This window comes from Zalophus californianus, chromosome 4, assembly GCF_009762305.2.
Source record: "Zalophus californianus isolate mZalCal1 chromosome 4, mZalCal1.pri.v2, whole genome shotgun sequence".
Classification (NCBI taxonomy): domain Eukaryota; kingdom Metazoa; phylum Chordata; class Mammalia; order Carnivora; family Otariidae; genus Zalophus; species Zalophus californianus.
In genome coordinates, this window is record NC_045598.1 from 150,280,088 (window position 1) to 150,307,502 (window position 27,415).

General features: G+C 40.5%; 2 protein-coding genes across 4 annotated transcripts in view; one reads left to right on the forward strand and one right to left on the reverse strand.

Moving 5' to 3' along the window:
• The window catches only part of TP53INP1 (tumor protein p53 inducible nuclear protein 1), a 98,598-nt gene extending 98,461 nt beyond the window's left edge, over positions 1–137 (reverse strand). Inside the window, 1 exon segment of the mRNA XM_027599978.2 lies at positions 3–137. The gene's annotated coding sequence lies outside the window, so the exon portion shown is untranslated.
• Positions 10–25,871, forward strand: NDUFAF6 (NADH:ubiquinone oxidoreductase complex assembly factor 6). 3 transcript variants are annotated; one of them, XM_027599942.2, is made up of 9 exons: positions 10–448; positions 6,814–6,913; positions 8,609–8,731; positions 13,042–13,098; positions 17,691–17,793; positions 18,807–18,940; positions 19,367–19,468; positions 23,247–23,303; positions 25,723–25,871. In XM_027599942.2, the coding sequence occupies exons 1-9, from the start codon at positions 123–125 to the stop codon at positions 25,849–25,851; spliced, it is 1,131 nt and encodes a 376-aa protein (XP_027455743.1). In that variant the 5' UTR covers positions 10–122; the 3' UTR covers positions 25,852–25,871. The 3 variants fall into 3 exon arrangements, with proteins under 3 accessions (XP_027455743.1, XP_027455750.1, XP_027455756.1); XM_027599949.2 differs by having other exon boundaries at positions 314–448; positions 6,814–6,917; XM_027599955.1 differs by lacking the exon at positions 10–448 and adding an exon at positions 4,973–4,987.
• Positions 25,872–27,415: the final 1,544 nt, after the last annotated feature.

Here is a 27,415-nt window from a genome sequence, read left to right on the forward strand (position 1 = left end):
ACCTCGATAAATACATTTTCAGAAGGACCTGGAAGGAAGGCGGAGAGCCGGGGCGGGGTCCGCCGGATTTAGGCGGGGTTTTTCTGGAACCCAAGAGGCAGAAGAGCGCGGCGACGGCCCAGATGCAGAGGACCACAGCGACACCTGGCTCCCCTCCGAGCTGCGTCCCCGGCCGCCTGCCCGCTGCCGAGAGCTGGGCGGGTGGACCTGCGGAGGCGTGGCGGGGTCGGAGGGCACGCGGCGGCGGTGTCATGGCGGCGTCCGTGCTGGGCTCCGCCTGCAGCCCGCTGAGGCTCGGCGTTGCCGGCCTGTGCCGCCGCCGGCCGCCCCGGAGCCTGGGGCCGCGCGCGCGGCGGCTCCCGGGGCTCGCAGGGTCCGGGCGGAGCGCGGCCGCGGCCAGCGGATCGGGCGCCTCGGGCGCCGACCGCTACTGCATGGAGATGCTGCGGTGAGCGAGCGGCCCGAGGGGGCCCGGGTGGGCGCGGCGCGACTCGGGGCCGGCCGGGGCGAGCGGACCATTGCCTTGCTGCGTTCCGGTTGGCGGGGAGCGAGGCCACGGGAACTTTCACGCCGGTCACAAAATTGTGGCAAAACTCCTTCGTCTGTCACCTTGACCGAGACTTAACGTTTACCTAGTTAAACGTACTGCATGCACACCTTTGAAAAATTTGACAGACGACTAGTAATTTTTAGCTGAGTTCTTACGTGTCAGGCACTATGCAAAGTACAAGTAATTTACTTACTCTTCGTGACAAATTGTGACGCACAAATGTAGACCTACCATTTAGGGTTCTGAGAATTAAAGCGTTTAGAACACTGCCTGGCACAAAGCAAGGGCACACGGAGTACAATATAAGCCATTATTATCATATTTAATGGATGAGGATACGGAGGTTTCGAGAGATTAGGGAATTTACCTGAGATCAGTAGAATAGTCTCAAAAAGTCAAGGCCTGATGACAATTTTGTTCACCCTGGTAACACCGGAAAGGCTTGGCACATGGCAGTCGCTGTTAATCATGTGTGGTTGAGTTAGATGAATCAGGTCACCAGGTGACCCAGTGGTTCTGGGCAGGCTCCAGCCTTGGAATTGGGCCTGACTGCAAAGACAGTGGCTTAGGCCCTGCTGCCCTTCTGCTGCCTTTGATTTATAACAGTGGTGAAATGCTAAGTACCTGGTCTTAAGAACTGAGAAGTGCCAGGATCTTTAAGCTGCCTTGGATTTGATTGGGCTAATAAATCCAATTTTTTTGAATTTCATTTTAGCACACTGTAGCATAACAAAACAATTCCCATGCATTTCAGAATTTTTAATTCACTTTAAAAAATAATGTTCCTGCCCCACTCTATTTGTTGATTACTTATAACTGAAACAAGATAACAATAGTGGAAATCAGAGCAATAAGAACTTGTAAAAGCCAAAACTGCTAAAAAGTTATATTCATTTTTATATATTTTAAAGTTATCATTTTTTGATGATAAAAAAACACAAGTTACCAAAATGTTTACCACCCATATCCACTTTTCTAGTGCAATTTTTGACACTTGTAGTGGCCTGCCTTCCCTATCCAGAGGTGAATAATCACTCTTCCTTCTTTTTTTTTCTTTTTAAGATTTTATATATTTTATTTGAGAGAGAGAGAGAGTGAGTGAGAGAAAGAGCATGAGGAGGTGAGGAGCAGAGGGAGAGGGAGAAGCAGACTCCCTGGTCAGTCCCCGGACTCCCGAATCATGACCTGAGCTGAAGGCAGATGCCTAACTGACTGAGCCATCCAGGCACCCTCACTCTTCCTAATTTCTTATGTATTATTATATGTAAGTAATAGTATGATCATTGTATTACATATAATATATATATTTCTATATATGTAGTATATATAGTACATATATTACATATATATTACTACATATATGTAGTATATATATTTCTACATATATAGTGTGTATATATATATACTACATATATATAGTATATATATAAAATGATCATACTGTTCTTCTAGTAATAGTCTATGGGTGTCACATGATAGTTTTCCCAAATATATATTTACAAATGGGCAGATATTTAATCTGTCCATATAGGTATTTGAGTGGAATGGATGCTTTTCACTCTAGTGATTTATTAAAAAGCCTGGATTTTGCAGGCAGACCTGATCTGAGTTTACTAATCCTAGGTCCATCGCTTGGAAAAGTTACTCACATTAAGATTCAGCTATTTCCTCATTTGTAAATTTCTACTCCTACTTTATAGCCTGGTTATGAGGATTAAATGCAACGATGTATATAAAAATGCTGGCATATAACATGCACAGTAGTAGTTTTTATTTTTATTTATTTTTATTATTTTTTATTATAATGTTATGTTAATCACCATACGTTACATCATTAGTTTTGTTTTTTTTTTAAGATTTTATTTATTTGACAGAGAGAGACACAGCGAGAGCGGGAACACAAGCAGGGGGAGTGGGAGAGGGAGAAGCAGGCTTCCCGCCGAGCAGGGAGCCTGATGTGGGACTGGATCCCAGGACCCTAGGATCATGACCTGAGCTGAAGGCAGACGCTTAACGACTGAGCCACCCAGGCGCCCTACATCATTAGTTTTTGATGTAGTATTCCATGATTCACTGTTTGCAGTAGTAGTTTTTAAATAAAAACAAAAATTTGTTTTTGTTTAGAAAGATTTTATTTTTTTAAAGATTTTATTTATTAGAGAGAGAGAGAGGAGAGAGAGCGCATGAGAGGGGGGAGGGTCAGAGGGAGAAGCAGACTCCCCACTGAGCAGGGAGCCCAATGCAGGACTGATCCCAGGACTCCAGGATCATGACCTGAGCCAAAGGCAGTCGCTTAACCAACTGAGCTACCCAGGTGCCCCTAGAAAGATTTTAGAAAGAATTTAGAAAGATTACAATTTCTAGCTTCTGATTGTCCATTTATCTTTGCAGGATTTGGCCTCTGAAATGATCTGGGCAGGGTTGTTTTGGACATGTATCTTATGTAAGGCCTCCAAATATTGAAAAAGATACCGGGCCAGAAGTTCAGGTTAGCCAGCCAGAGCTCTGCTGGGAGACGAGGTTCCTGGGACTATCTCAAACCTAATTTACATAGGTTTCTTGGGGGTATGGTTTTGAGGAACCCCAAGACTGCCTCAGGCCTTGGGATTAGCGCTATAAGGAGGTAAGGAGGTGCTAATGGTGATCTCTGAAAGTGTACCTCTTCTCCATTCTCCCACAGCCACACTGGGGAACCACTTTTTTGTGCCTTGGTGGCACAGGTCCATGGAACTAGAACTAGCACAGCAATCCTAACACCAGATATGCTTATTTTTCATATATCTGCCTCTCTCTACCAGACTGAAATCTATACCTATCTTTAGTGTCTAGCACACTGCTGGTGCATAGTGGGCACTGGATAAATGTTACAGTGAATGAATGAATGAAAGGTTTTTGGCCCTGTTGCTGTATAAAACCATCATAGTATGGAATTTCTCACTATCTGGAACAGTTCTCCAATAACTGGACCTTGTTTGGCTACTTAAGATACCTTTGTCTACCAATAATCGGTATTAATAACAATGATCCTGAGTGATGAAGAAATGGTTAAATATTCAGTATATCTTACTCAGTGTAAGGAGGTTGGTAATATTGTTTAGAAAAATTTCCAGCCAAAATTTTAAAAATTTTAAATTAAAATTAAAAAACTTTACAGGGAAACCCTTCTCTGTAGAGTATCTTATTTCCCGAAGTTTGTTACCATACTAGTGTGTCTTCATTTTTCACTTCCCTGTAAGAAACCTGAAGTACTTCACATATTGATTATTTTTAGGAGATATGAAACAGGTTATCAAGCCTCATTTTGCAAATTAGGAAATAGATGTGGCAGGTATCATTTCTGTCAACTCCTTGAATGGAAATTAAGATTGTAGTCTTGATTCCTAGTCACTATTTTCTCACTGTTTCACATTAACATCCTAGTGTTTTAAGCAGTTTTGAAGTTCAGAGACTTTTATATTAAAATTAAAATTTAAAATATATCTATATGTATTTAAAAGTAGAAATTATAGAGCTGTTTTGCCCACACTGTCCATTTTGTAGCTGCAACCGCTTATGATGAGATTTTTAGTAGAGCTATTTTGTGATAGAAGGGTTACTTGTCATTATTGCTTTCTTTTGTTTATGTGGAAGTTGGAGGAAATTGTGAAGGGTGCGGCTAGAAGAGGTTTAAGTTCTCTGTTAGGCAGACAGCAAAATGTAACCAATTGAGGGGTGCCTGGGTGGTTTAGTCAGTTGAGCGTCCAACTCTTGAATTTGGCTCAGGTGGTGATCTCAGGGTGGTAAGATTAAGTCCCAAGTTGGGCTCTGCACTGAGCATGGAGCCTGCTTGGGATTCTCACTCTCTCCTTCTGCCCCTCCCTCCTGCTCACATTCTTTCTCTCTCGAAAAACAAAATTAAATTAAATTGAAAAAAAAAGTGAACCAGTTGAAATGTGGGAGTAGTCTGAATTTCAGTACCTAAACTCCATGGAAGGAGGTTGGACCCCCTTTATTTAGATTACTGTTTTATAGGAAATAATGTTATAATAAAGTTCCAATGTATTATAGTGAAACTAGCCTTGTCGATAGGCAGTCATCCTATGATGTATATAATAAGGATTATATCGTTTTAAACTTTTTATTTTGAAGTAATTTCAAATCGATGGAAATTATAAAGATAATACACAGAGCTCCAATATACTCTTCATCCAAATTCCCTCATTGTTAACATCCTGAGCATTTGAGAATAAGATGTAGACATGCCCCATTCCCTCCCCTTAATATGTTGGTGTGTATTTTTTTAAGATTTATTTATTTATTTAGAGCGAGCAAGTGAGAGAGCACACGTGTGAGTGGAGGAGAGGGAGAGAGAGAGAATCTCAAGCTGACTTCCTGCCAAGTGCAGAGCCTGACGTCGGGCTTGATCCCACAACCCCAAGATCATGACCTGAGCCAAAAGTAAGAGTTGGTCACTCAACCGACTGAACCACCCAGGTGTCCCTTGGTGTGTATTTTTTAATACACACAAGGGTCCTCTTCCATGTAACTATAGTACAAGCATCAAAATCAGGATATTAAAATCAATCCAATATTGCCATTGAATCCACAGACTCCATTCAAATTTTGCTGATTATTCAATTATGATTTTCATGCATCCAGGATCATATGCTACATTTAGTTGTCAAATCTCTTTAGTCTTCTCCAGCCTTGCACAATTTCTCAGTCTTTCCTTATCTTTCATGAGGTTGACAGTTTTTGAAGAGAACAGGCCAGTTACTATGTAGAATTTTCCTCAGTTGGGTTTAATGTTTCCTTGTGATTTATACATTTTTGGCAGGAATGTTACAGAAGCGATGCTATGTTTTTCTTAGTATCATTTCAGGAAGCACATGATGTTGATTATCCTATTTCTGTGGTGTGAACCTTTTATTACTTGGTTGAAAAGGTATCTTTTGGGTTTCTCCCCGGTAAATTTAGTTAATAAGAAGGTTAATTAGTAACATATATTTTGTGAGGATATACTTCACAGGTATGTTAACATTCTGTTTTTATCAAACTTTCACCCATTTAATATTTTAAGATATTAATTGATGATTTTTGACTGAATTGTTACTTTGATAGTTATCCAATGATTATTTAAAAATTTTTCAGTATGTCTTCCAGATTTATCAGTTGGCATTGTACTTCTGTCAAGTTTCCTTCTCTTCTTATTCATGCATTCTTTTATATTGGCGTGGGCTTACGGCATTCTTTTACAATCTGTTACCATCATTATTTTTTTTATAATTTTTTATTGTTATGTTAATCACTATACATTACATCATTAGTTTTTGATGTAGTGTTCCATGATTCATTGTTTGTGCATAACACCCAGTGCTCCACGCAGAATGTGCCCTTTTTAGATCATTATTTTTTTTTTAAAGATTTTATTTATTTATTTGACAGAGAGAGACACAGTGAGAGAGGGAACACAAGCAGGGGGAGTGGGAGAGGGAGAAGCAGGCTTCCTGCTGAGCAGGGAGCCCGATGCGGGGCTCGATCCCAGGACCCTGGGACCATGACCTGAGCCGAAAGCAGACGCTTCACAACTGAACCACCCAGGCGCCCCTATCATTATTTTTTTCTAATGCTCAGATTGTCCCAGACTTAGTGAGAACTTTGTCAGGCCAGTTGCTTTGTCATTTTGACAAGTCCCTCCACTCTGAATATTTCATTACTTTCTGTCCAGGAAGATGTTTCTGGCTTATCTTGTGTTTTCCCTGCCCCAGCCCTGACTTAGTTCCTCCTCCAATGAGCCCTAGTTTCTTCCAGTGGAGAATGGTATTTAGGAACCAAAGATCTAGGTGTTAGGTGTGTTCACAGATACTGGGGTCTTGGGGAATATCATTGCTTTTAGGCTCTCTCAGCAGAGGCTCCTAGGAAACGTAAGTGTACACCCAGGCGCACACACCCACACGCTCATATTATTTTCTGTTTTTCTGTCTTGTTTGTGTCTTTATCTATGTATTAAAAACTTCAGAAAGTGATTCTGAAACAATAAAATTATAAGTACTGTATAAGTCCAAATAAATTAATAGAGATTATTTCTTTTTAACTGGTCTGGGATTGGGGGCAGATACATTTTTTGTAATTTTAAGGAAACAAGTATAAAATATAAGAAATTTCAGGCCTATTTTGAATTGAAGCCTCGATTTTTTTTTCAGTTAATTCTAGTCAGCATTTTTGTGTGTGTGTACAGTTTAGAAAGTGAAAAGTGACTGTCTTTTTTTGTCTATTTGTTATAGGAAACGAGATTATGAAGGCTATATATGCTCTCTGCTGCTCCCTGCAGAATCCAGAAGCTCTGCTTTTGCACTGAGGGCCTTCAATGTGGAACTGGCTCAGGCTGGTATTAAAATACCTTAAAAAATTATTTGTAAAAATGGTGATAAAATGTGTGTAATGCTGAACAATAAAGAAATAGTTATAACTTATATGTTAGATGTGCATAAGGTCTCTGCTGGTGATTTCTTTGTCCTGCTATTTAGACTTACCAATTCAATTCCAAAAATAAACTGTCTAACAAACTTAAATGTTTGTCATGATATCAGGGTTGTGGGATCGAGCCCCTGGGTAGGACTCCTCGCTGAGTGTCTGTTTAAGATTCTCTCTCTCCCTCCCCCTCCACCCCTCCCCCACTTGCATGTGTGCACTCGCTCGCTTTCTAAAAAAAAAGAGAAAAAAAATTACTTAGTAAAGGAATGAGTTTATTTAAATGTACATACAGTAAAATTCACTTTTTGTGGTATACAGTTCTATAGGTTTCATACATGCATAGAGTGATGCATTCACCACCATAGTCATGAAAAAAGAACAATTCCATCAACCCCCCAAAATTCCCTCATGTGCCCCTTTATAGTCAGATGCTCCCCTCACCCATAATCTTCTGCATATCCTTCTGGTTCCATTATAAGAGCTGTGAGCATGCAGAGCATGAGATAAACTACTACTTTTTTGAGCCATTATTTCTCTATTTGTAAATGGGTATATTGGTAATGACCCTGTGAGTTTGTGGTGAGGACTGCAATCAGATAATCTCTGGGACAGAACCTAGCAAAGGGCCTGACACTCTTGGACATTTGATACATGTTACTTCCTTCCCTGCTTCCTCTAGAAAGCCCCTGGTTCTATTTCCTAGGTTTATCTCCACACTTGACATAATTTTATCATCACTAATCCAATGAAGATTGTTTTTCTTCTCTTACATTTATTTTTAAAAAATTTTTTTATTATAGAAAACTTTGAACATGTATAGAATTAGAGAGTGTAGTATAATAAATTCCCATAAACCCATCACCCAGCTCCACCAGTTACTAATTTATGGCCAATCTTGATTTTTCATCTCTATCCCCACCTACCCCATCCTCACCTCCATCTCAGATAAATTTTTTCATCTGTAAATATTTCAGTATGTATCTCTAAAAGATAACTCATTAAAAAAAACCATAGGGGCGGCTGGGTGGCTCAGATGGTTAAGCATCTGCCTTCAGCTCAGGTCATGTCCCGCATCGGGCTCCCTGCTCCTTGGGAGCCTGCCTCTCCCTCTCCTTCTCTCTCTCTCTGTCCCTCTGTCTCTCATGAATAAATAAATCTTTAAAAAAAATAAAAAAATAACTATAATACCATTGTCATACATTAAAAATTTAATAACTCCTTAATATCATTAAACATCCAGAGTTCAGATTTTTCCCAGTTGTCTCTCTTCAAATCAGGATTCAGATAAACTCCACATACTGCAAGTGGTTCCTCTATCAAATTACTTTTAATCTAAATGTCCCCCCCCGGTTTTTTTCTTACAATTTATTTCTAGAAGAAATCTCTTATTTTGGAATGCAAACCTTGAAAATATTGGAAGTAATTTGCAGGTTACTTAGGAAACTCCTAATGACAACAATTTAATTGATATATAGCCTCAAGGAAAAATTAAATGTAAAGAACTAAACTTAGTTTTTGGCTGAATTATGTGATTATGCAGTCACAGATACTGATTTTGAGACTGCGAAGAGTGCATTTATTAAGGTTTTTGAACGCTGTTTACAGGTTAAGGACTCCGTCTCTGAGAAAACAACTGGACTGATGAGAATGGAGTTTTGGAAAAAAACAGTAGACGACATATACTGTGACAGCCCACCCCAGCAGCCTGTGGCCCTCGAGCTATGGAAGGTAAAAACAAAATGCTACTTTTAATTTTTAAGTGTTATTTGAGCATACCTTTTGGTGCATACAGTTTGGCTAGTGGCGATGGGGAATCTATCCTGAAAATAATGTTAGGTTCATGTAATGTTCAGAGCTCTGTTAGTTTTGACAAAGAATTTAAAATCATCTGCTAGTAATTTGCACAGATCTTTAGTGAATTTCTTTATTAAAGGAAAAAAAAAAGGAATCTGGTCTCTTCTTTGTGTTATAAGTTATGTATTTATTTTCCACATATTTGCTGTAGAAATTAAGCCCCACAAATTTTGAAGCAGTGGCAGGTTAATTGTCTGTTCTGTCTGCCCAGCAGCTCCTTATTCCAGGGCTCCGATCCATACTGTGGGCTGTAGAAAAACACATACTGATCTTTGGTGAAGGGAGACTTGCCCTCACCATTGTCCAGACACAAATATGGGCTAGAGAATTCTTTGGGTAGCTAGATGGATCTAGCGAATAGTTTCATGCACAGCTCTGCAGAGTTTGGAAATGTGCTACACCATGACTGAAGGAAGGGAATTAGGTGTCTTTTGTCAATGATCGTGTCCCCACTGTAGTGTCATGAGTGCCAAAAGACAGGTTCTGTGACGGAGCCACCGAACAGACCTGACCTGCACCTCTTCTCAGGTCTGCCCACCAGCAGAGGCAGACCCTGTTCCGGGGCCCTCTATTGACTTCACAGAGCCCCAGTAAGGATGGAAAGCCAGGCCCCCCACAACTGGAGACTGAGAAGAAAAAGTGGCTGGGAAGCTAGGAGTATTAGATTAGTTGTTTACCTCTGTTCATCTCACTTTAAGAACCTCAACCTTGGTGACTCCGTTTAAAGAAAAGTTTCTCTAAAGCCTAGAAAAACAATGATTTTATACACAAACATCAGTGCATTGGGGGTTTATGCTAAGACTTGCATCAAAGGTCCTGGCGTTTGTCAGGAAACATCATGGAAGACCAGAGATTCCTTCAACACAAATTTATCTTGTTCTTGGCCTCTCTTTAAAAAAAACCCAGAAGACGTATCTGAATTGTAGAATGTTTACACATGTGCCAATTTGTCCAATTTTAATAGCTGCTTAAATTTGGATGATTGCTGTTGGGCAGCTTTCTGATATGACCAGTGTTGAAGTTAATAGGAATATTTGAAAGAAGCAGGTAGTGTGCAGAGCAGTTGTCCCCACTGCATGTTCTCTCCTCCCCATTGGGCTGGAGCATATGCTTATTGGACCACTGTCCCGTAAAACCTGCCATTGGTTCTTTGGAGAGGGGCAGGTTCTTTTAGAAGATTAGATAAGGAAAGAGTGACAGCATGTTTTTCAGAGGGCACTTTTCTGCCACAGTGATTCATTGGTGCTTTTAGGGTACAAAATAGTTGCATATCTATAATTACATATATATTTCATATGGGCTTCTTCATTTCTCCGTGTATTAATGTTAGTTGTAGTTTGAATTTATGTTTATAGCCAAAGTTATTATTCTATTTGGCATCTGTTTCCAAAATTGTTGATACTTTATTCAGCAGATTTTCAGCTTCTTATTAAATACTTGTTTTTTACCTTGATCTCTGATTTCCTCCAGAATCAGATGGAAGAATTATATTTTGCAGTCAAGGTTAACTGCAGCTGGTATGGGTTCAGCCTTGAGTAAACAGGAATCTGACTTTCAGTGATTAAATATTTCTTGAGTACTTTAAGTACCAGGAATGGTGCTTGATGGTGGTTGCAAAGATCAAATATGCCTCACTCCACTTAGACACGTACAAAATAAAGCAATATCAGGATTCTGTATGACTGAGGAATCCCAGGCTGATTCCTGGGGCTGGGGAGAGACTTGTGGGGAGTCCTACCATGTAATAGTGGCAGGGCTGAGAGCACTTTGCAGCCAAGGCCATGCAGCACTTGGAGCTTCTGTTAGGTTCCTGCCGAGCAAAATGGGCTCTGTGCTCCCTGCCTCCACCCTTTGTCACATAGATGTGTGTTGATGAGTATGCTAACTTTTACATTTTAGTATCGTGACACCTTAGAGTCTTAGGTGGAGTATGGGACAGTCCTAAGATTTTGTTTCACTACCATATTTATTTATTATGAAAACGTACTTCATTGTTGACTTGATAAGGAAACAATGTTTTTAAAACTTACTTGGAAATAATTTCAAACTTTCAGAAAGTTTGCAAAATTTAAAATAGTACAAAGAACACTTCTATAAGCTATATCCAGATTCACCTGTTGTTAACATTTTATCCTATTAATGATTTGTGCAGTGCTCACTTACATGTGCATGTGTGCTCTGTGTGTGTGCGTGCACGTGTGCATTTACACACTCAGAATTTTTATCTGAATCACTTGAGTGGAAGTTATATACATCATGGTCCTTTATCCCTAAATACTTTAATGAGTATTTCCTAAGAATAGAGATATGCTCTTCTGTAACCAGAACAGTTACTGACTTTTGTAAATTTAACTTTGATATAATACTTCTATCTAATTTTCCATCTATATTCCATGTTTGTCAGTTTCTCTGGTAATGTCCACGATAGTATTTTTCCCCCTCCAGTATTGGATCCAGTCTAGGGTCAGGTATTAGTTGTCATGTCTCTTTCGCCTGCTTAATCGGGAACATTTCCATAGCTTCTCTTTGTCTTCTAAGACATTGACATTTTTGAAGAGTATATAGCCCCTTCCCCCCTGCTCTTCTAAAGCATTCCTCATTTTGGAATTGTCTGATGTTTTCTCATGACTAATTCAGTTTATGTGTGTTTGGCCAGAATACTGTGAAGGTGCCATGTTCTCAGGGTGTCATGTCTGGAGGCACACTTTGTCCATCTGTCCTTTATTGGCATTGTTTTTTTTTTTTTTTAAAGATTTTATTTATTTGATAGAGAGCGACACAGCGAGAGAGGGAACACAAGCAGGGGGAGAGGCAGAGGGAGAAGGAGAAGCAGGCTTCCTGCGGAGCAGGGAGCCCGATGTGGGGCTCGATCCCAGGACCCTGGGATCATGACCTGAGCCGAAGGCAGACGCTTAACGACTGAGCCACCCAGGCGCCCCCTTTATTGGCATTGTTAATTTTCATCACCTGGTCAAGGTGTTGCCTGGTTTTCCCAGTCTATAATTATAATCCCTCTTACAAAGTAATTGACTTTGGGCGCCTGGGTGGCTCAGTTGGGTAAGCCACTGCCTTCGGCTCAGGTCATGATCCTGGAGTCCCGGGATCGAGTCCCACATCGGGCTCCCTGCTCGGCGGGGAGTCTGCTTCTCCCTCTGACCCTCTTCCCTCTCGTGCTGTCTCTCATTCTCTCTCTCTCGAATAAATAAATAAACTCCTTAAAAAAAAAAACAAAGTAATTGACTTTCAGACTATGCATGTGTCCTCCTTCTCATCAGTTTCTTCCTAAACTTAGCATTCATTGATGGTTCTTGTCTGATTCACTCTTTACCTGTGATGATTGCAAAATGATGATTTCCAGACTCTAGCACTCCGTCAACATTACTGGTTGGCACTTGGCATTCTACCATGAGGAAGAGCTCTCAATCTCCTGTGTTTATTTGTTTATTAATTATGGCTATGAACTCATGAATTCCTATTTTTTCTAGTAGTTTATAATTCATTACTATATTTCATTATTTTGGTGTTCAAACTGGCCCAGATTTGGATAGTGGGAGCCCTTTCAAACTGGCTCCTGTGTCCTTATGACATGCACCCCCATCACTTTTGGGGGCACTTTCTATTTTCTGGCACAGTAAAATATTCTAGAATCACCTTGAATCTCCCCTGCCCCGGCTCTGGAATCACCCATTTCTCCAGAGCCTCGTTTCCTTTGGGAGGAATGGGACTGCTGACCACGATCTGAGCACTAGATGTGCTTTTTTCCTACTGAGTGTCTTTGTTTGCTAAGATAACACTGTGCCCTGTGGATTATTTTCTTTAGACCTTTAGTTATTCTTTTCATGTTTGGAGAAGTGGTTATTTTCACTAAGTAGAATTTTTATCCTATGGAAAAAAGTTTATGTGGGATAAAGAAGCATAGAAGTCAAGACGCATCATGTAGCATAAGAAAAAAAGTCTAGTGGAAATGTTTTGGATGTATCATCTGTACTTGGAAATGTTTTGAAATGTTTTCTAGGGACATTTTCTTTTCCCCTGATACTTCTTTAACGTGGATGTTTATCTGGTGATGAGTTATTACAAATGTTTCCTTACCTAGTTTTGTATTTGGTTTGTTTATTTTATTCAGGTCTGCTGAAGTCATTTCTAGTACTTTATAAAAATTTACAACACTCTTGTTTTTTTAGGCTGTCAAAAGACATAATCTGACCAAAAGATGGCTTATGAAAATCATTGATGAAAGAGTAAGTTGAAATTGCTCAAGTCTTAAGTATTTCTTCCTTTTTAATCTGTAAGCTAATTCCTCAGGGAGGAAATGTTTTAATATGTGTATAATATTTTGGAGGAAGGAAACTTTTAGAGGACTGTGCCATTCTGTCCATTCTCCCTCACTGCATGCCACCCACCTCAGCCCCCTGCCCCTGTGTCTTGAATGAGACAGGCAAACACAAGCACCCAGGCAGAAGTGTATGTGTGCACACCTACAAGCTACTGTTTTGTGGTTTTTGACTTTTTTTTTTTTAATGGAAATTTTCGGACTTACACAAAAGTAGAAAGTATAGTGTAATATACTTTCATGTATCTGTAACCCAGCTTTAGCTATGAACACATGTCTACTTCTGTTTCATCTATATTCTACCAACTCCTCTCATTAAACCCCACAGTATTATTTTAAAGTCAACCCCAGATATCATATTAGTTGATCTGTAAATATATATGTATCTTGAAAAGATTTAAAAAGTGCTTTAAAAAACATACCCACAATAAATGATCATACCTTAAAAAATGACAGATAATTCCTTAATATCATCAAAACTTGAGTAGTCGTGCACATACTTTTTTTTTTTTTTAAGATTTTATTTATTTACCTGACAAAGAGAAACACAGCGAGAGAGGGAACACAAGCAGGGGGAGTGGGAGAGGGAGAAGCAGGCTTCCCACCAAGCAGGAGCCCGATGCGGGGCTCGATCCCAGGACCCTGGGATCATGACCTGAGCCGAAGGCAGACGCTTAACGACTGAGCCACCCAGGCGCCCCAGTTGTGCACGTACTTTTATGTACACCTAGTATTTGGATCTCTATCCAGATAGTAGAGGCAGTAAGGAAAGTCTGATGGTTCTAGTGAATGGAGTACTATACTACATTCTAAGAACTGAGTTCTAGGTCCAACAAGCATACAAATTGCTCTCTGTTCTGGGCTAACTTATATAATCTTTCTGACACATTGTTGGCTCAGTGTTCTCATCAGCCTGATATTTATCACATACTGTTGTCATGAAAATGTTAAGTTTAATTTATTTGGCTACAACCCATTAATAACCATAGGCTATAGTACTTATAATACAAGCCAAAATAGGAGATAATGCTTTAGCATTTAAAAAAAATTTGCTCAGTTGGCCTACGGAGTTAATTGGCACTAAAAAGATCTATTTTTCAGGTGTTTTCTGTTTTGTTTTGTTTTTAAGATCTATTTATTTTAGAGAGAGAGCGCATGTGCACGTGCGTGTGTGAGGTGGGGGGTGGTGCAGAGGGAGAGGGAGAGAATCTCAAGCAGACTCCCCGTAGAGTGTGGAGCTTGTTGGGTTGGGGGGGGGGCTCAGTTTCATGACCCTGAGATCATGAGATCATGACCTGAGCCAAAACAAAGAGTCAGAGGCCTAACTGATTGAGCCACCCAAGCCCCAAAGGTGTTTTCTGTTTTTATGAAGTGAAGACAGAGAATTCAAGACAGAGATAACTTTTTGGTTTAATGGAAAATAACACTTGGCATTTGTGGGGAGGGATATTTGAGAGTAAAAGACTGGGATCAATCTCCCACATTGATCTTTAAGTTCAGTGTAACCCCATAAAAATGCCAGCTGCCTTTTTGCATAAATTGACTAGCTGATCCTGAAATCCATATGGAAATGCAAGAGACCCAGAATCACTAAAGCAATCTTGAAAAAGAAGAAAGTTAGCTCCAAAGTTACAATAATCAGACTATGGCGGATTGGCATGGCATAGACATATAGATCAACGGCAGAGAATCGAGAGTCCAGAAATAAACCCATATATTTATAGTTAATTGATTTTTTTGACAGGGGTGTGAAGATAATCCAATGGGGAAAGAATAGCCTTTCCAGCAAATAATGCCAGGACAACTGGACATCCACATGCAAAAGAATGAATTTGGATGCCTCTTTACACCATATACAGAAACTAATTCCAAATAGGTCAAACACCTAAATGTAAGAGTTAAAACCGTAAAACAAATCTTTGGGATTGCAGGTTAGGCAGTGATTTCTTAGATATGATACTAAAAGCCCAAGCAATAAAAGGAAAAAATAAGTAATTGGACTTCAACAAAATTAAAAATTTCAAGAAAGTGAAAAGGCAGCCCATGGAATGGGAGAAAATATTTACAAGTTATATATTTGATAAGGAACAAGTATGTAGAATATGTAAACAACTCTTATAACTCAACAATAAAAAGACAAATAACCAATTTAAAATTGGGCAAAGGATTTGAGTAAACATTTCTGCAAGGAAGATCTACAAATGACTTTCATTAGGGAAATGCAAATCAAAACCAGAATAAATGACTCATTTACACTCATTAGGATGGCTGTAATAAAAGAGATGAACAATAACGAGTGTTGGTGAGGATATAGAAAAATTAGAGACCTTCATATATTGCTGATGGGAATAGGAAATGGTGCAGCCACTTTGGAAAAACCGTTTGGCAGTTGTTCAGAAAGTTAGACATAGAGGTACCATTGACCCAGCAATTCACTCCTATATTTATATGCAAGAGAAATGAAAATGTGTGTCCACACAAAACTTGCACACAGACGTTCATAGCAATGTTATTCATAACAGTCCAAAAGTGAGAACAACTCAGAGTCTATTAAGTGAATAAAAACATAATGTGGTATACCCATACATGGAATATTATTAATAATTTCTTCAGTTAAAGAGAATCAGGTACTGGCCTTGGAAATCCCTTTTACAAAGATGGTGCTGAAGGCTAAGAAGGAAGCTCCTGCCCCTCCCAAAGCCGAAGCCAAAGCAAAGGCTTTGAAGGCCAAGAAAGTGGTGCTGAAAGGCGTCCACAGTCACAAAAAAGATCCGCATGTCACCTACATTCGGACGACCCAAGACACTGTGTCTGCAAAGGCAGCCCAAATATCCTCGAAAGAGCGCCCCCAGGAGAAACAAGCTTGATCACTATGCCCTAACTACTGAGTCAGCCATGAAGAAAATAGAAGACAACAACACACTTGTGTTCATTGTGGATGTCCAGGCCAACAAGCACCAGATCAAACAGGCTGTGAAGAAGCTCTATGACACCGACGTGGCCAAGGTCAACACCTTGATCAGACCTGATGGACCGAAGAAGGCATATGATCGACTGGCTCCTGACTATGATACTTTGGATGTTGCCAACAAAATTGGAATTATCTAAACTGAGTCCAGCTGGCTAAATCTAAGTTTTTTCACCAAAAAAAAAAAAAAAAAAAGAATCAGGTACTGATAAATGCTTCAACACAGATGAACCTTGAAAACCTGCTAACTGAAAGAAGCCAGATACAAAAAACTACATATCGTATCCCTGCATCTTTTTTAAAGATTTTATTTATTTGAGAGAGAGAGAGGGCACACAAGCGGGGGGGGGGAGGGGCAGAGGGAGAAGCAGACTCCCCGAAGAGCAGGGAGCCCAATGTGGGGCTCGATCCCAGGACCATGAGATCATAACCTCAGCCGAAGGCAGATGCTTAACCAACTGAGCCACCCAGGTGCCCCATGTATCACTGCATTTTTATAAAATGTCGAGAACAAACAAATCCATGGAGACGGAAAGTAGATGAGTGGTTTGCTGGGGGATGAGGGAAGGGGGAGATGGGAAGTAACTGCTTAATGGATACAGGGTTTCTTTTTGAGGTGGGGAAAACATCACAGGATTAGATGGTGGTGATGGTTGTACAACTTTGTGAATGAATATACTTTACCACTGAATTGTACATTTGAAAAGGGTATATTTTATGATATGTGAATTAAGTCTCAGTTTTTTAAAAATGTAAAAGATCAGACATAATTTTTTTCTCTGGGATCATTGCTGGTGCCATTTTCTTCTGATTAAAAAAAAAAGAAGGGGTATGTTTCCTTAGTAATAGAGTCTGTAAATGTATTATTATAAAAGTAGCTAGATGTTCTTGCTCTGAGATGTGCATTTTTCTGTTTCTGGAATAAAATAGTGTGATCAGGTAACATAATCATCCCTGTTACTTTATTGAACATGGTTTCTTTGGGGTGGGGGCTGGTTATGATCTCCTTTCCTTTTCTAGGCACTTTTTCTTTATTAAGAACATGGACTTAACAGTTAAAATGTATGGGTTTGAAACCTGTCCCCACCATTTATTAGCTCTGTGACCTTGGGCATATTACATAATGTGTCCGTGACTCAGTTTCTCCATCTGCAACATGGGAAAAGCATTAATTCCTTATCTTTTGGGAAGAGGTTTTTAGGATTAAGCAAATGTCTAAGGTGCTTAAGTGAGAATTCAGTTCTGTTTCTCATGATTCCTTGGGCTTTCGAAGGAATGAAAAATTAAACTAACCTCATGTCTGTGGTGATTTGTGCACTGACATTATTCCCAGGGTATTATTTTGAGGGGTGATTTGTAAGTATTGAATGTGTAGAACTTTAATATTTTAATTTTATTTTAAACTTATTGTGTACTAAACAACATATACTAATTTTTTTATTCTTTGTTCTTTAGGGCAAAAACAATGGTGCCTTTTCTTTATAAAATATTGACAATTCATCAAACTTTACTTGCATTTTGTTTGACTATAGGAAAAAAATTTGGATGACAAAGCATATCGTAATATCCAGGAACTGGAAAATTACGCTGAAAACACACAGAGCTCTCTTCTTTACTTAACACTAGAAATACTGGGTAAGTCTTTTTTCTGTTTTATAATTCTCTTTTTCAAAGAAAATGCCCTTCAGACTTGACTCATAATTTGACAGTCTGATTAGCTTAACACTGAAGTTTTTCTTTGCACCACCAATAAAGGAACAGTTGTTTTTGTTTTTAAACAAGAAGGGGAATATATAGCTTTCTTTGGAGTACAGGCTAATCACAATACTCAGGCTCATAAAAGTACTTTAGCTACCCCATGGGACTACTGTAATTAATACTCTGGTAATTGCAGATGATTTTTCTTTTTTAAGTGTCTCCTACAATTTGGAAGGCCTGGGGCCTGACGCTTCCTGTCAATAATACTTCCCTACATTAAAAAAAAAAAAAAAGAGTAGCTAGTGTAAAACTGCATTTCTCAAAGTTTTTATGAGATTTTTCTTTTTCTTTCCTCTTAAAAATAAATAAAACGAATTTAGATGATACTTTTCCTCACCTGACTTTAAGTTGGTGAAGTCTTATTGTAATAAGGAAATTATTTGGACCAAAGACAACAGCCTCTGTTTTAAAGAAGGTCATATATCTTTATGTCACCCGAAAGGAATAACCCGGTCCCTATTGAGATCCCCAGGCCTCTTTTGCCTGTACGCCCAGTGACATGTTTGCCAACACAATGAAAGGAGGGAGCAAAGAGCAGAATGTTTGTGAGGCGTATACTTAAAATGAGGTCATATGGAAATTGCATGGAGAAGAAATGGAAGACTTCTGATGGTTTTTCAAGACAGCTGATTAAAATTCCAAATGTGTTCTCGGTGTGCTGTAGTCCGAGGAAGACTCTTTTATTTAAAAGTTGGGGTTCAGAAATTCATTGGTAAACAGTCAGCTTGTTCTCATGCCCAGTTTTCTCAAAGAAGTCCTGTTTTTCAGATATAAAACATAGGATCAGCACCTGCTTTTCCATGCGTAGGTGGTTTCTCCAAGCTGCTTCTGTTGAGTTGTGCATTTAAGGAGTAAAGAGCAGCCCTGTTGCTTAATTTCTGAAATCATAGGTGTAAAGGATCTTCATGCAGATCATGCCGCAAGTCACATTGGAAAAGCCCAGGGCATTGTGACTTGCTTGAGAGCAACGCCCTATCATGGAAGCAGAAGAAGGGTGTTCCTTCCCATGGATATTTGTATGCTGGTAAGACTGTTACTTGTTTCCTCTCATGATTTACCTCAAGAACTCGGGGAGGGCCGTGGTCTCTTGGTTCTTTGCTTCATCTATTCAAGTAACTGCTTTGAAATGAATGCTGATTGCCTTTTGGCTCCGGTTAGCAAGTCAGAATTTTATCAGTCAGGCACTTCGGTCTATGAGGGATCCATATGTTTGTTTTCTTGCTTGTATAATTTTGTTCTACCTGCAGTGGTGATTAATTAACATCTTGTTGCATATTCTTCTAGGAGTGTGTGTGTGTGTGTGTCTGTATACACACACATGTGCATCTACATATATTTTCAAAGCAGAATAGGCATTATACTGTACATACTATTCTATCACCTGTTTTTCTTGAACTAAGTTAAAGTGTGCCTTTTATATTCCTAATGTGATATGTATTTTCCCACACAGCATGGGGTTTCACAAGAGGATTTTCTACGGAAGAACCAGGATAAAAATGTGAGAGATGTGATATATGACATTGCCAGTCAGGCGCACTTGCACCTGAAGCATGTAAGTAGCCTCTCTGCCAGACTATTTAGGAGATGGCCATTTCTAGACGTGGCCATTCCTAGAGCATGGTTATGGTCCCCGGCCTTTATTCCGTTTCTCACTGAAATCCCAGTAGGTTTATTTTAGGGACTATTGTGAACTCTCCAGTTTTTTACAGTCCCCCTTTCTCCTCAGCGGATGAACACGTCCTTCCTCAGCTTCCTCGGTGAGCCCCTGCCTGCTCTGTGCCCCCACCAGCTCTCGCTCGCAGGGGACAGGCTGTTTCTCTGCCTTGCCAGGGCCGATGGCTCCTTTCCCAGGGGCTCATGGCCTCAGCGTCTGCAGCTGGCCTGATAATTCGCCCCTTTTCTGGGCAGCCTGTGGACCCTTCTGTGGCTCATTTCCCCCTCCCAGTTAAACTTTTGTGAGTAAGTGGTCCGTATTCATCATTCCCTCAAGGCCAGCATCACCCCGGCATTGTGCATCATGCTATCATTTCGCTTTGCTCCCGCCTACTCTAATAAGCACTACTAAGTAATCTCCTTATTGCCATGTTTAACGGGCACCTAAAACTCTCATTCACATTAACTCTTTCCGCTTTTGACACCATAGACATTTTTTCCTCCTTGAAACTTTCTAATAATATCTTTTTCCCTTGATTCCCTGACCTAAACTGGTTCCTGATTTCTCCTGCATACCACTTTCAGTGATTCCTAAGAGTTAGTTCTTCATGTTTTCTCAAACTGTAACTTGTCTTCTGTTGACTCCCCCCACCCCCACTTTCTTTTTTTTTAAGATTTTTAAGCAATCTCTACACCCAATTTGGGGCTTGAACTCACAACCCTGAGATCAGGAGTCACGTGCTCCACTGACTGAGCCAGCCAGGTGCACGCAACCCCCCCTTTCTTGAAATTATGTCCTTTATTCCAATAATGCTATTCCTTCCCGATTCTCCTGGAACTATTCCTTGATTCTCATGATGCTATTTCTTCCTGGTTCTCCTTGTGAATCCTGCCTCCCTTTTTTTTTTTTTTTTTTGAGCTTCAGTGGATCCTAAAGACTTGTCATTTACCTGCAAATCTCAGGGCCTTTGTACTTGCTATTTATCTGCCTGGAAGATGCTCTCCAACCCCCAACTCCTCCACACCAGACCCATAGTCAGTATTAAATATCACCTTATCAGAAAGATCTTTCCTGGCCACTGTATCTAAAATAACATCCTCCCGGGGCGCCTGGGTGGCTCAGTCATTAAGCATCTGCCTTCGGTTCAGGTCATGATCCCAGGGTCCTGGGATCGAGCCCCGCATCGGGCTCCCTGCTCAGCGGTGAGCCTGCTTCCCCCTCTCCCACTCCCCCTGCTTGTGTTCCCTCTCTCGCTGTGTCTCTCTCTGTCAAATAAATAAATAAAAATCTTTTTAAAAAATAAAAAAATAAAATAACATCCTCCCTTTCCATCGCCCTCAGTCCCTTTACCTGGCTTAGGCCTTTTCACTACCTGACATACTAAAAGTTTGTTTAATGCGTCCCCACCTCATAGAATGTAAGAGACTTTGGTTCTATGCTGTATTTCTTCAGCATCTAAAGTGCCTGGTACATTATAGGCACTCAGTAAGTACTTGTGAAACATTAAATAGGTAATCAGATTGTAAGCTTTTTGAAGGCAAAGAATCAATCTTAATCTTTTTTTAATTTCCTGAAGCATGGTATAGATAAAATACATGGACTTTAGACGAGAAATTACCTAAAACTAGCAGAGTTTTAGGTAAGATCTGAGAACACAACAGAATCATTAAATCAGGAGAGCCCTGTGTTGGAACCTTGGAACCTGAATAGTCGCCAGTTGATGGACACTTAAGGCACCTAAAAAATACAGATTCCCAGGCCTCACCCCCTGGAGATACAGTCAGTCTGGAATGGGGCCAGGAATTAAAATTTCCGAATGATTTTAAACAGCCACATTTGAAAACTACTAGTTTGTAGGTTATGTGAACTAGGGCCCTGGAAAACAGGTTTGGAGAAGAGTACTGAAGGACTGAAGAAAGAGTATGGAGTCTGGGAGGCTTTTGAGAGGCACTGGAGCACGGGAGATGAGAGTGCAGACTCTGGAGCCGGAGCCTCACTTTCAGTCCTAGCTCTGCAGTTTACTAATCATGTGATCTTAACCTCTGTGCCTCAGTTTCCTCCTCTGGGAAAGAGGGTTCTATTAGTACCTAACTCAAAGGGCTGTGATTTGGATACATGGGTTAGCATGCATAAAGGCTTCATAACTGTGCCCGGCATATCGTAAGTGACATGTTTCCTCGTTGTCACCATCAAGTAGAGCAGGGACAGTCATGTTGCACATGGGAGAACCTGGCCAGCAGTGTTTGAGACGAATCTGGGGAATGCGAGATCGGTTAGGAGGCTTATTTAGGACAGAGAGAAAGAGGATCTGATGTAGAGACGGTAGATGTGTATATAGGTTCACACACACACAACAGAGGTGGCATCAACTAGACTCGAAGACAGATTGGTTGTGGCAGGATCAGGGAGAGGGAAGGCTGCAGAGTTCAAGTTTAGGTAGTGATGGTGCCATTCAGAGACTACAGTGAAAAGCAGTGGCATGCTGGTGCTGATCAGTAGCCTCTGGACCAGCTGTTGGACATCACTGAATTTAAGGGGATTCGAGAACATTAAGGGAGACAGGCTATTGAAGATGGCTGGATTGTGACTTTGAAGGGAGGTCAGAACTGGAGATAGAGATTTAGGAGTCATCCACATAGAAAGCCTGTGGTTAAAGCTCTAAGTGTGGATGGTATTGTCCAAGGAGAATGTACATCTAGACATGAAGACCAAGCGCAGAACCCGAGGCCCACCTCCGCCTCTCAGGTCAAAGGAAGACGGGCCATTTATTAGTGATCAAAGAAGTAGGTGCACTAAGAATCAGTCTCTTGGAAACCAAGGGAGGAGAAAATTCTAAGAAAGGGGAATATTAAAGTTTTGCATGCTGTAGAGAGGTTGAAAAGATGGGTATGGTGATTAAGTAAATCTTGGATGATCTTGAAAAGAGCAATTTTAGTAGACAGGTGAGGGTAAAACCAGAGTGCAGGGGGTAAAGATGTCAGGAAGTAGAGGCGATGTCTGACAATATAAACGAAGACCTGTAGACAAGAGTGGGCATGGTGAGTGCAGGATGATGGGCATCAGTGTGAGTGGACCAGGGTTTCATAGTCCAGGGTAGTAGTGAGTTAGGTGGGATAGGTGAAGTTGGAACCAAGATGTGGAGGCCTTGGAACTCCAAAATGAAGACATAAGACTTGGTGTATCGGAGAGTTAAGTTAAAGAAAGTAAAAATAAAATAGTGACTAAGAATGTTCATTTGGCTGCCTGAGTGAACTGAACAAAAGGTTGAGAATGAAGGCAGGAGATCAGTTAGGATGCTCTTAAGTTCACGTAACCAGGAGATGCCCACCATCTAAGCTAGGGCGGTGCCGGGACTTGTGAGTGCAAGTATTTCTTCCTTCCCCCGCTCACTACAGAGCTACAGGGCCAGAACTGTAAGATGTTATAAGGCGGCTGGAAAAGGCCAAAGCCAGTCTGCCAGAAAGAATGGGATTCTTATTAAAGTACTTTTTCCTGAGTCCTTTAGGCTTAAGAAATTAATTTTAATTGGCAAGAGAGCTATTTTCTTGCCTTTGAGAGAGGCCCTAGCCGTGTTGTTAAACTTGTAGGGTTGCTTTGTGATCACTTTCAGAGGCAGAGTGTTTATTTCCAGAAATACTTACGTTTGAAACCAGTTTCCTTTTGTCTTCCTTTGTAGGCTAGGTCCTTCCAGAAAAGTGTTCCTGTGAGAGCATTTCCTGCTTTTCTTCAGACGGTAAGTAGATTAACAGAGAAGGCTGTTGAATTAATGAAACAGATGTGTGATCTCTTTTTCTATTTTGTAAAGTTCCCAGTGCAGTTCTTTAGCGTGGGACTTTGTTTTTACTTCCCTCCCTTCTGGTGGGTTTTGTTCGCTACGTTCTGCTTTTGGTGACAGCCGTGCCTGTTTCTGGGGCAGGTGAGTGGAGTCACCAGACTGCATAGGTCTATATGGGTGTGTGGGTGTGTGTGTGTGTACGTGTACAACACACACCATTAGCCAGACTTTCCTTTGGATCAAATCCTTATTTGTGAATGTCCAGCTGGGCTCTGATTCGGAGGTCACATTTCATCTGTATTTTAATGGAATTTTCTCCTAGTTGTAAAAACTACATCCTCAGAACAGAGATTTGGACAATATAAAAAAAAAAAAATGAGGAGACAACAATCACCTATAATGCCGGGACCCAGACATAACCACTGCTTATTCTGTTCTTTTTTTTTTTTCAATGAATTTTTGTGTATAGTTGAAATCACACTTTATATGTCATTGTTCTACTTAACAAGCATCTAGTGACATCATTAAAAATATTTATAAATATAATATTTAATGGCTATATAATATTCTATCATGTGCTGGCATCTTAATTTCATTAACTATTCCTTATAACTAGATATTATAAACTATTAAAATGAACATAGAATTCTTAGAGATGGAAAGCTGATCACAAAATATTAACTATCAATGTTACAGAACATCATGAATAACATGAGCTCTTTTTTCAAAAAAAGAACATGTGAAAGTACATTAAAATATCTTCAAAGTTTTTTTCTTTCTCATTCTCTTCTAAAAGTTTTAATATTTGATATCTACAAATGAATATGGTCTATCTATATATGTGTGCACGTGTTAAAGCATAATGTCACGAACACCCATGAGCTCACCACTCAATCCAGGAGCGAGAATGTCACCATCAAACCACACTCTTGTGTTTTCCCCCATCTCATCCCCCTGCCTCTGCTTGCCTCCCCCAAATAGCTCTCTGAATTTTGAATTTATTATTCTGTTGCTTTTATTCCAAAAGGGCTTTTCCCCGTTTTATATATTCCTAAACAACATAGTTTAGTTTTGGTTTTGAGCTTTATAAAAATGGATCATACCTGTATGTCTTCTAGGTCACACATTTCACTGCAGTACATTTCATTGTGTGACTAGTGCTTTTTTTTTTTTTTGTCAAAGACCTGGATTATTTGCCGGTTTTTGGCTAATACAACACACAGCAGCTGTGCACATATCTCCTGTTGTACACATCTCTAAGTTTAGGGTTTAAAATGTAGATGCTAAATTTGTACGTACATGTGTGTGTGTGTGTGTGTGTGTGTGTGTGTGTGTACGTACATTTGTGTGTGTGTGTGTGTGTGTACGTACATTTGTGTGTGTGTGTGTGTGTGTACGTACATTTGTGTGTGTGTGTGTGTGTGTGTGTGTGTGTGTGTGTGTGTGTGTGTGTGTGTGTGTGTGTGTAGGAAAAGAGTCTGGGAGAAAATACAATCCCTTTTGTTGTCTTGGCTCATCCGGATAGTCTAGCGAATCCAGAGCAGGGCCTGTGCGGGATCACACAGTTTGTCCTGCAGACACTAGGGGGCGCTGTGCACGTGCACTGAGAAGGCAAGAGGTGCCTCAGCCATGTGCAGTGCAAAACTAAGTGGCTTCTCTGTTTAATCAAGTTATTGCAATAAACTTAAAATGTACAAATTAGTAAAAATAACTGAAAATCATAAAATAAAGAGCACGGTCCATCGCCACTGTTTTCCACCCTACTCCCCAGTCCCCACGAAAGCTTAATCAAGTTTTGTGTGATGGGGGACGCGTGGGGTGACATTTATAGGGACCTGTGGTTGTTCTCCCAGGTTACAAATTGTTTTCTAACAAGAACACGGAGACGCATTAAACTTTTCCACAAAATAATTTTCTTTTAACAAACAACTTAAGCTTGTCCTCAGGGCACAATGCATTTGTACAGAGGGAGGTGGTGGTGGTGTTCAGTGTCCTTGATGGAAACACCTCCTCTGTTTTCTACAGAATATAGTAATAATACCTGACAAACAATAATTTCTCTAATTTTTTACAGTTTTAAAAATTTTTTACACATTTTGTGTAAAACAAATTACAATAAATTTATGTTCTAAAAGTTATGATCAGAATTGACTTGAAATTTCTAGTACTAGCTCTTTGATGCTGTTTTACTGGTCTAATAGAAACTTCTTAGATATTTTTATTTTCTTCTCCCTTTTAAAATTCTCATTTAAATTCTTAGTACATAGAAGACCATCTCCGGGAAACTAAAGTAGCCTTAATACTTAGAATTTTTCTTTAGTTTCTCTAAAAACCTTAATCATTCTGTGACCTCATGACCATTATTCTCCTTTTCCAGGTTGCTCTGGAGGACTACTTAAAGAAAATTCAGCAGGTGGATTTTGACATATTCCACCCATCTTTACAGCAGAAGAATACGTTACTTCCGTTATCATTGTATATTCAGTCATGGAGAAAAAGTTATTAAAATAATTTTATGGCACTGCTCTTTACTTTTATTAGTTTTACTAAAGTATACTGGTTAGGGTTCTTGTTCACAGAAAGCAGGAGCTGACTGTTTACTTGAGAAAGCGGATTTTTAGACTGGGTGTGCGTGGCTCACAGAATCAATGAGACATTGCTGGGGGGCGAGGGCGCCACAACGCCGCTCAGAGTCAGCCACAGGCACCCCCACTGTCCCCAGCAGCCCGGACCCAGTGTGCTGTGGTCTCTCTGTCAGGTCGGAGCCCCCGAGGGACTATGGTTTTAGCTGCACGGAGCTTGCAGGCCGAGCTTCAGCCACCAGGAGGCAGGGAGAGCGACTGTCTCCCCCCACCCCCCCACCCCCCCACCCCGCTTGGGGACCAGGCAGGGAGCTCAGGTGACCCCCGTGTGCATGTGGAGCAGCCACAACTCAAAAGGGCTGGTCCAGCTAGGAAGTGCCTTTCCTTAGGGTCACGGAGAATGAAGTTAATACTGAGGACTGTCAGTCACTATGGTGAGGGCTTCGTATCCCAAACATTTCACCTTTACAACTCTGAAAATTTACCCATGATGAGAAAATAACTTCCTTAAGGTAAGCTAGCTGGCTGTCCAGAGCTAGAACCCCAATTTGACTTTAGGTCTGGCTCACTTGAAAGCTTTTGTTTTATTAACCCCGCTGCTTTACTCTCTGTCCTTCAGCATTATCCTGATCACGACCCAAACTGTATTAACAAAATGTGTACTAATGTAAAGTATATTACCGAAATCATATTGATCATAGGGCGCCTGGGTGGCTCAGTCGGTTAAGCGTCGGCCTTCAGCTCAGGTCATGATCTCAGGGTCCTGAGATCAAGTTCTGCGTGAGACTCCCTGCTCAGCAGAGTCTGCTTCTCCCTCGGCCTCTGTCCCTTCCCCCACTCATGCTCGCTCACTCAGTTAAATAACATCTTTAAAAAAGGGGGGGGAATACTACATTTTAAAAAAAACTAGTATACTCTCAGCTTCCCAATGATAAGCTCTGCTCTATACTTTCTTTTTTTTTTAAGATTTTATTTATTTATTTGAGAGAGAGAATGAGAGAGAGCACATGAGAGGGGGGAGGGTCAGAGGGAGAAGCAGACTCCCCGCTGAGCAGGGAGACCGATGCAGGACTCCATCCCGGAACTCCTGGATCATGATCTGAGCCGAAGGCAGTAGCCTGACCAACTGAGCCACCCAGGCACCCTGCTCTATACTTTCATCAGTGTTCTCATCTGATACTTTAAAAAGAAATAAGGATTTTTTTAGTAATTAAAAACTTTCAAGCATCGAATACATACTAACAGCAAAAACCACAACTGTGTGCACTGCTGCTAGTTGGCAGATCTGCACTCCGAGTCTGTGACTCCCAAGACCAGGATTATGCCCGTTTCCTTTTCCTGCCTTCTCAGTGGTCCTGTCTGCTGCCCACTCACACCTCTGGTGTTCTGTCCCCCCATCTCCTGTCTCCTAATTACTTTGGTTTGAATTAGTGCCCACTTCAATGGTGAACTAGCGATAGCTTAAAATACTACATTTTTGCAAATAAA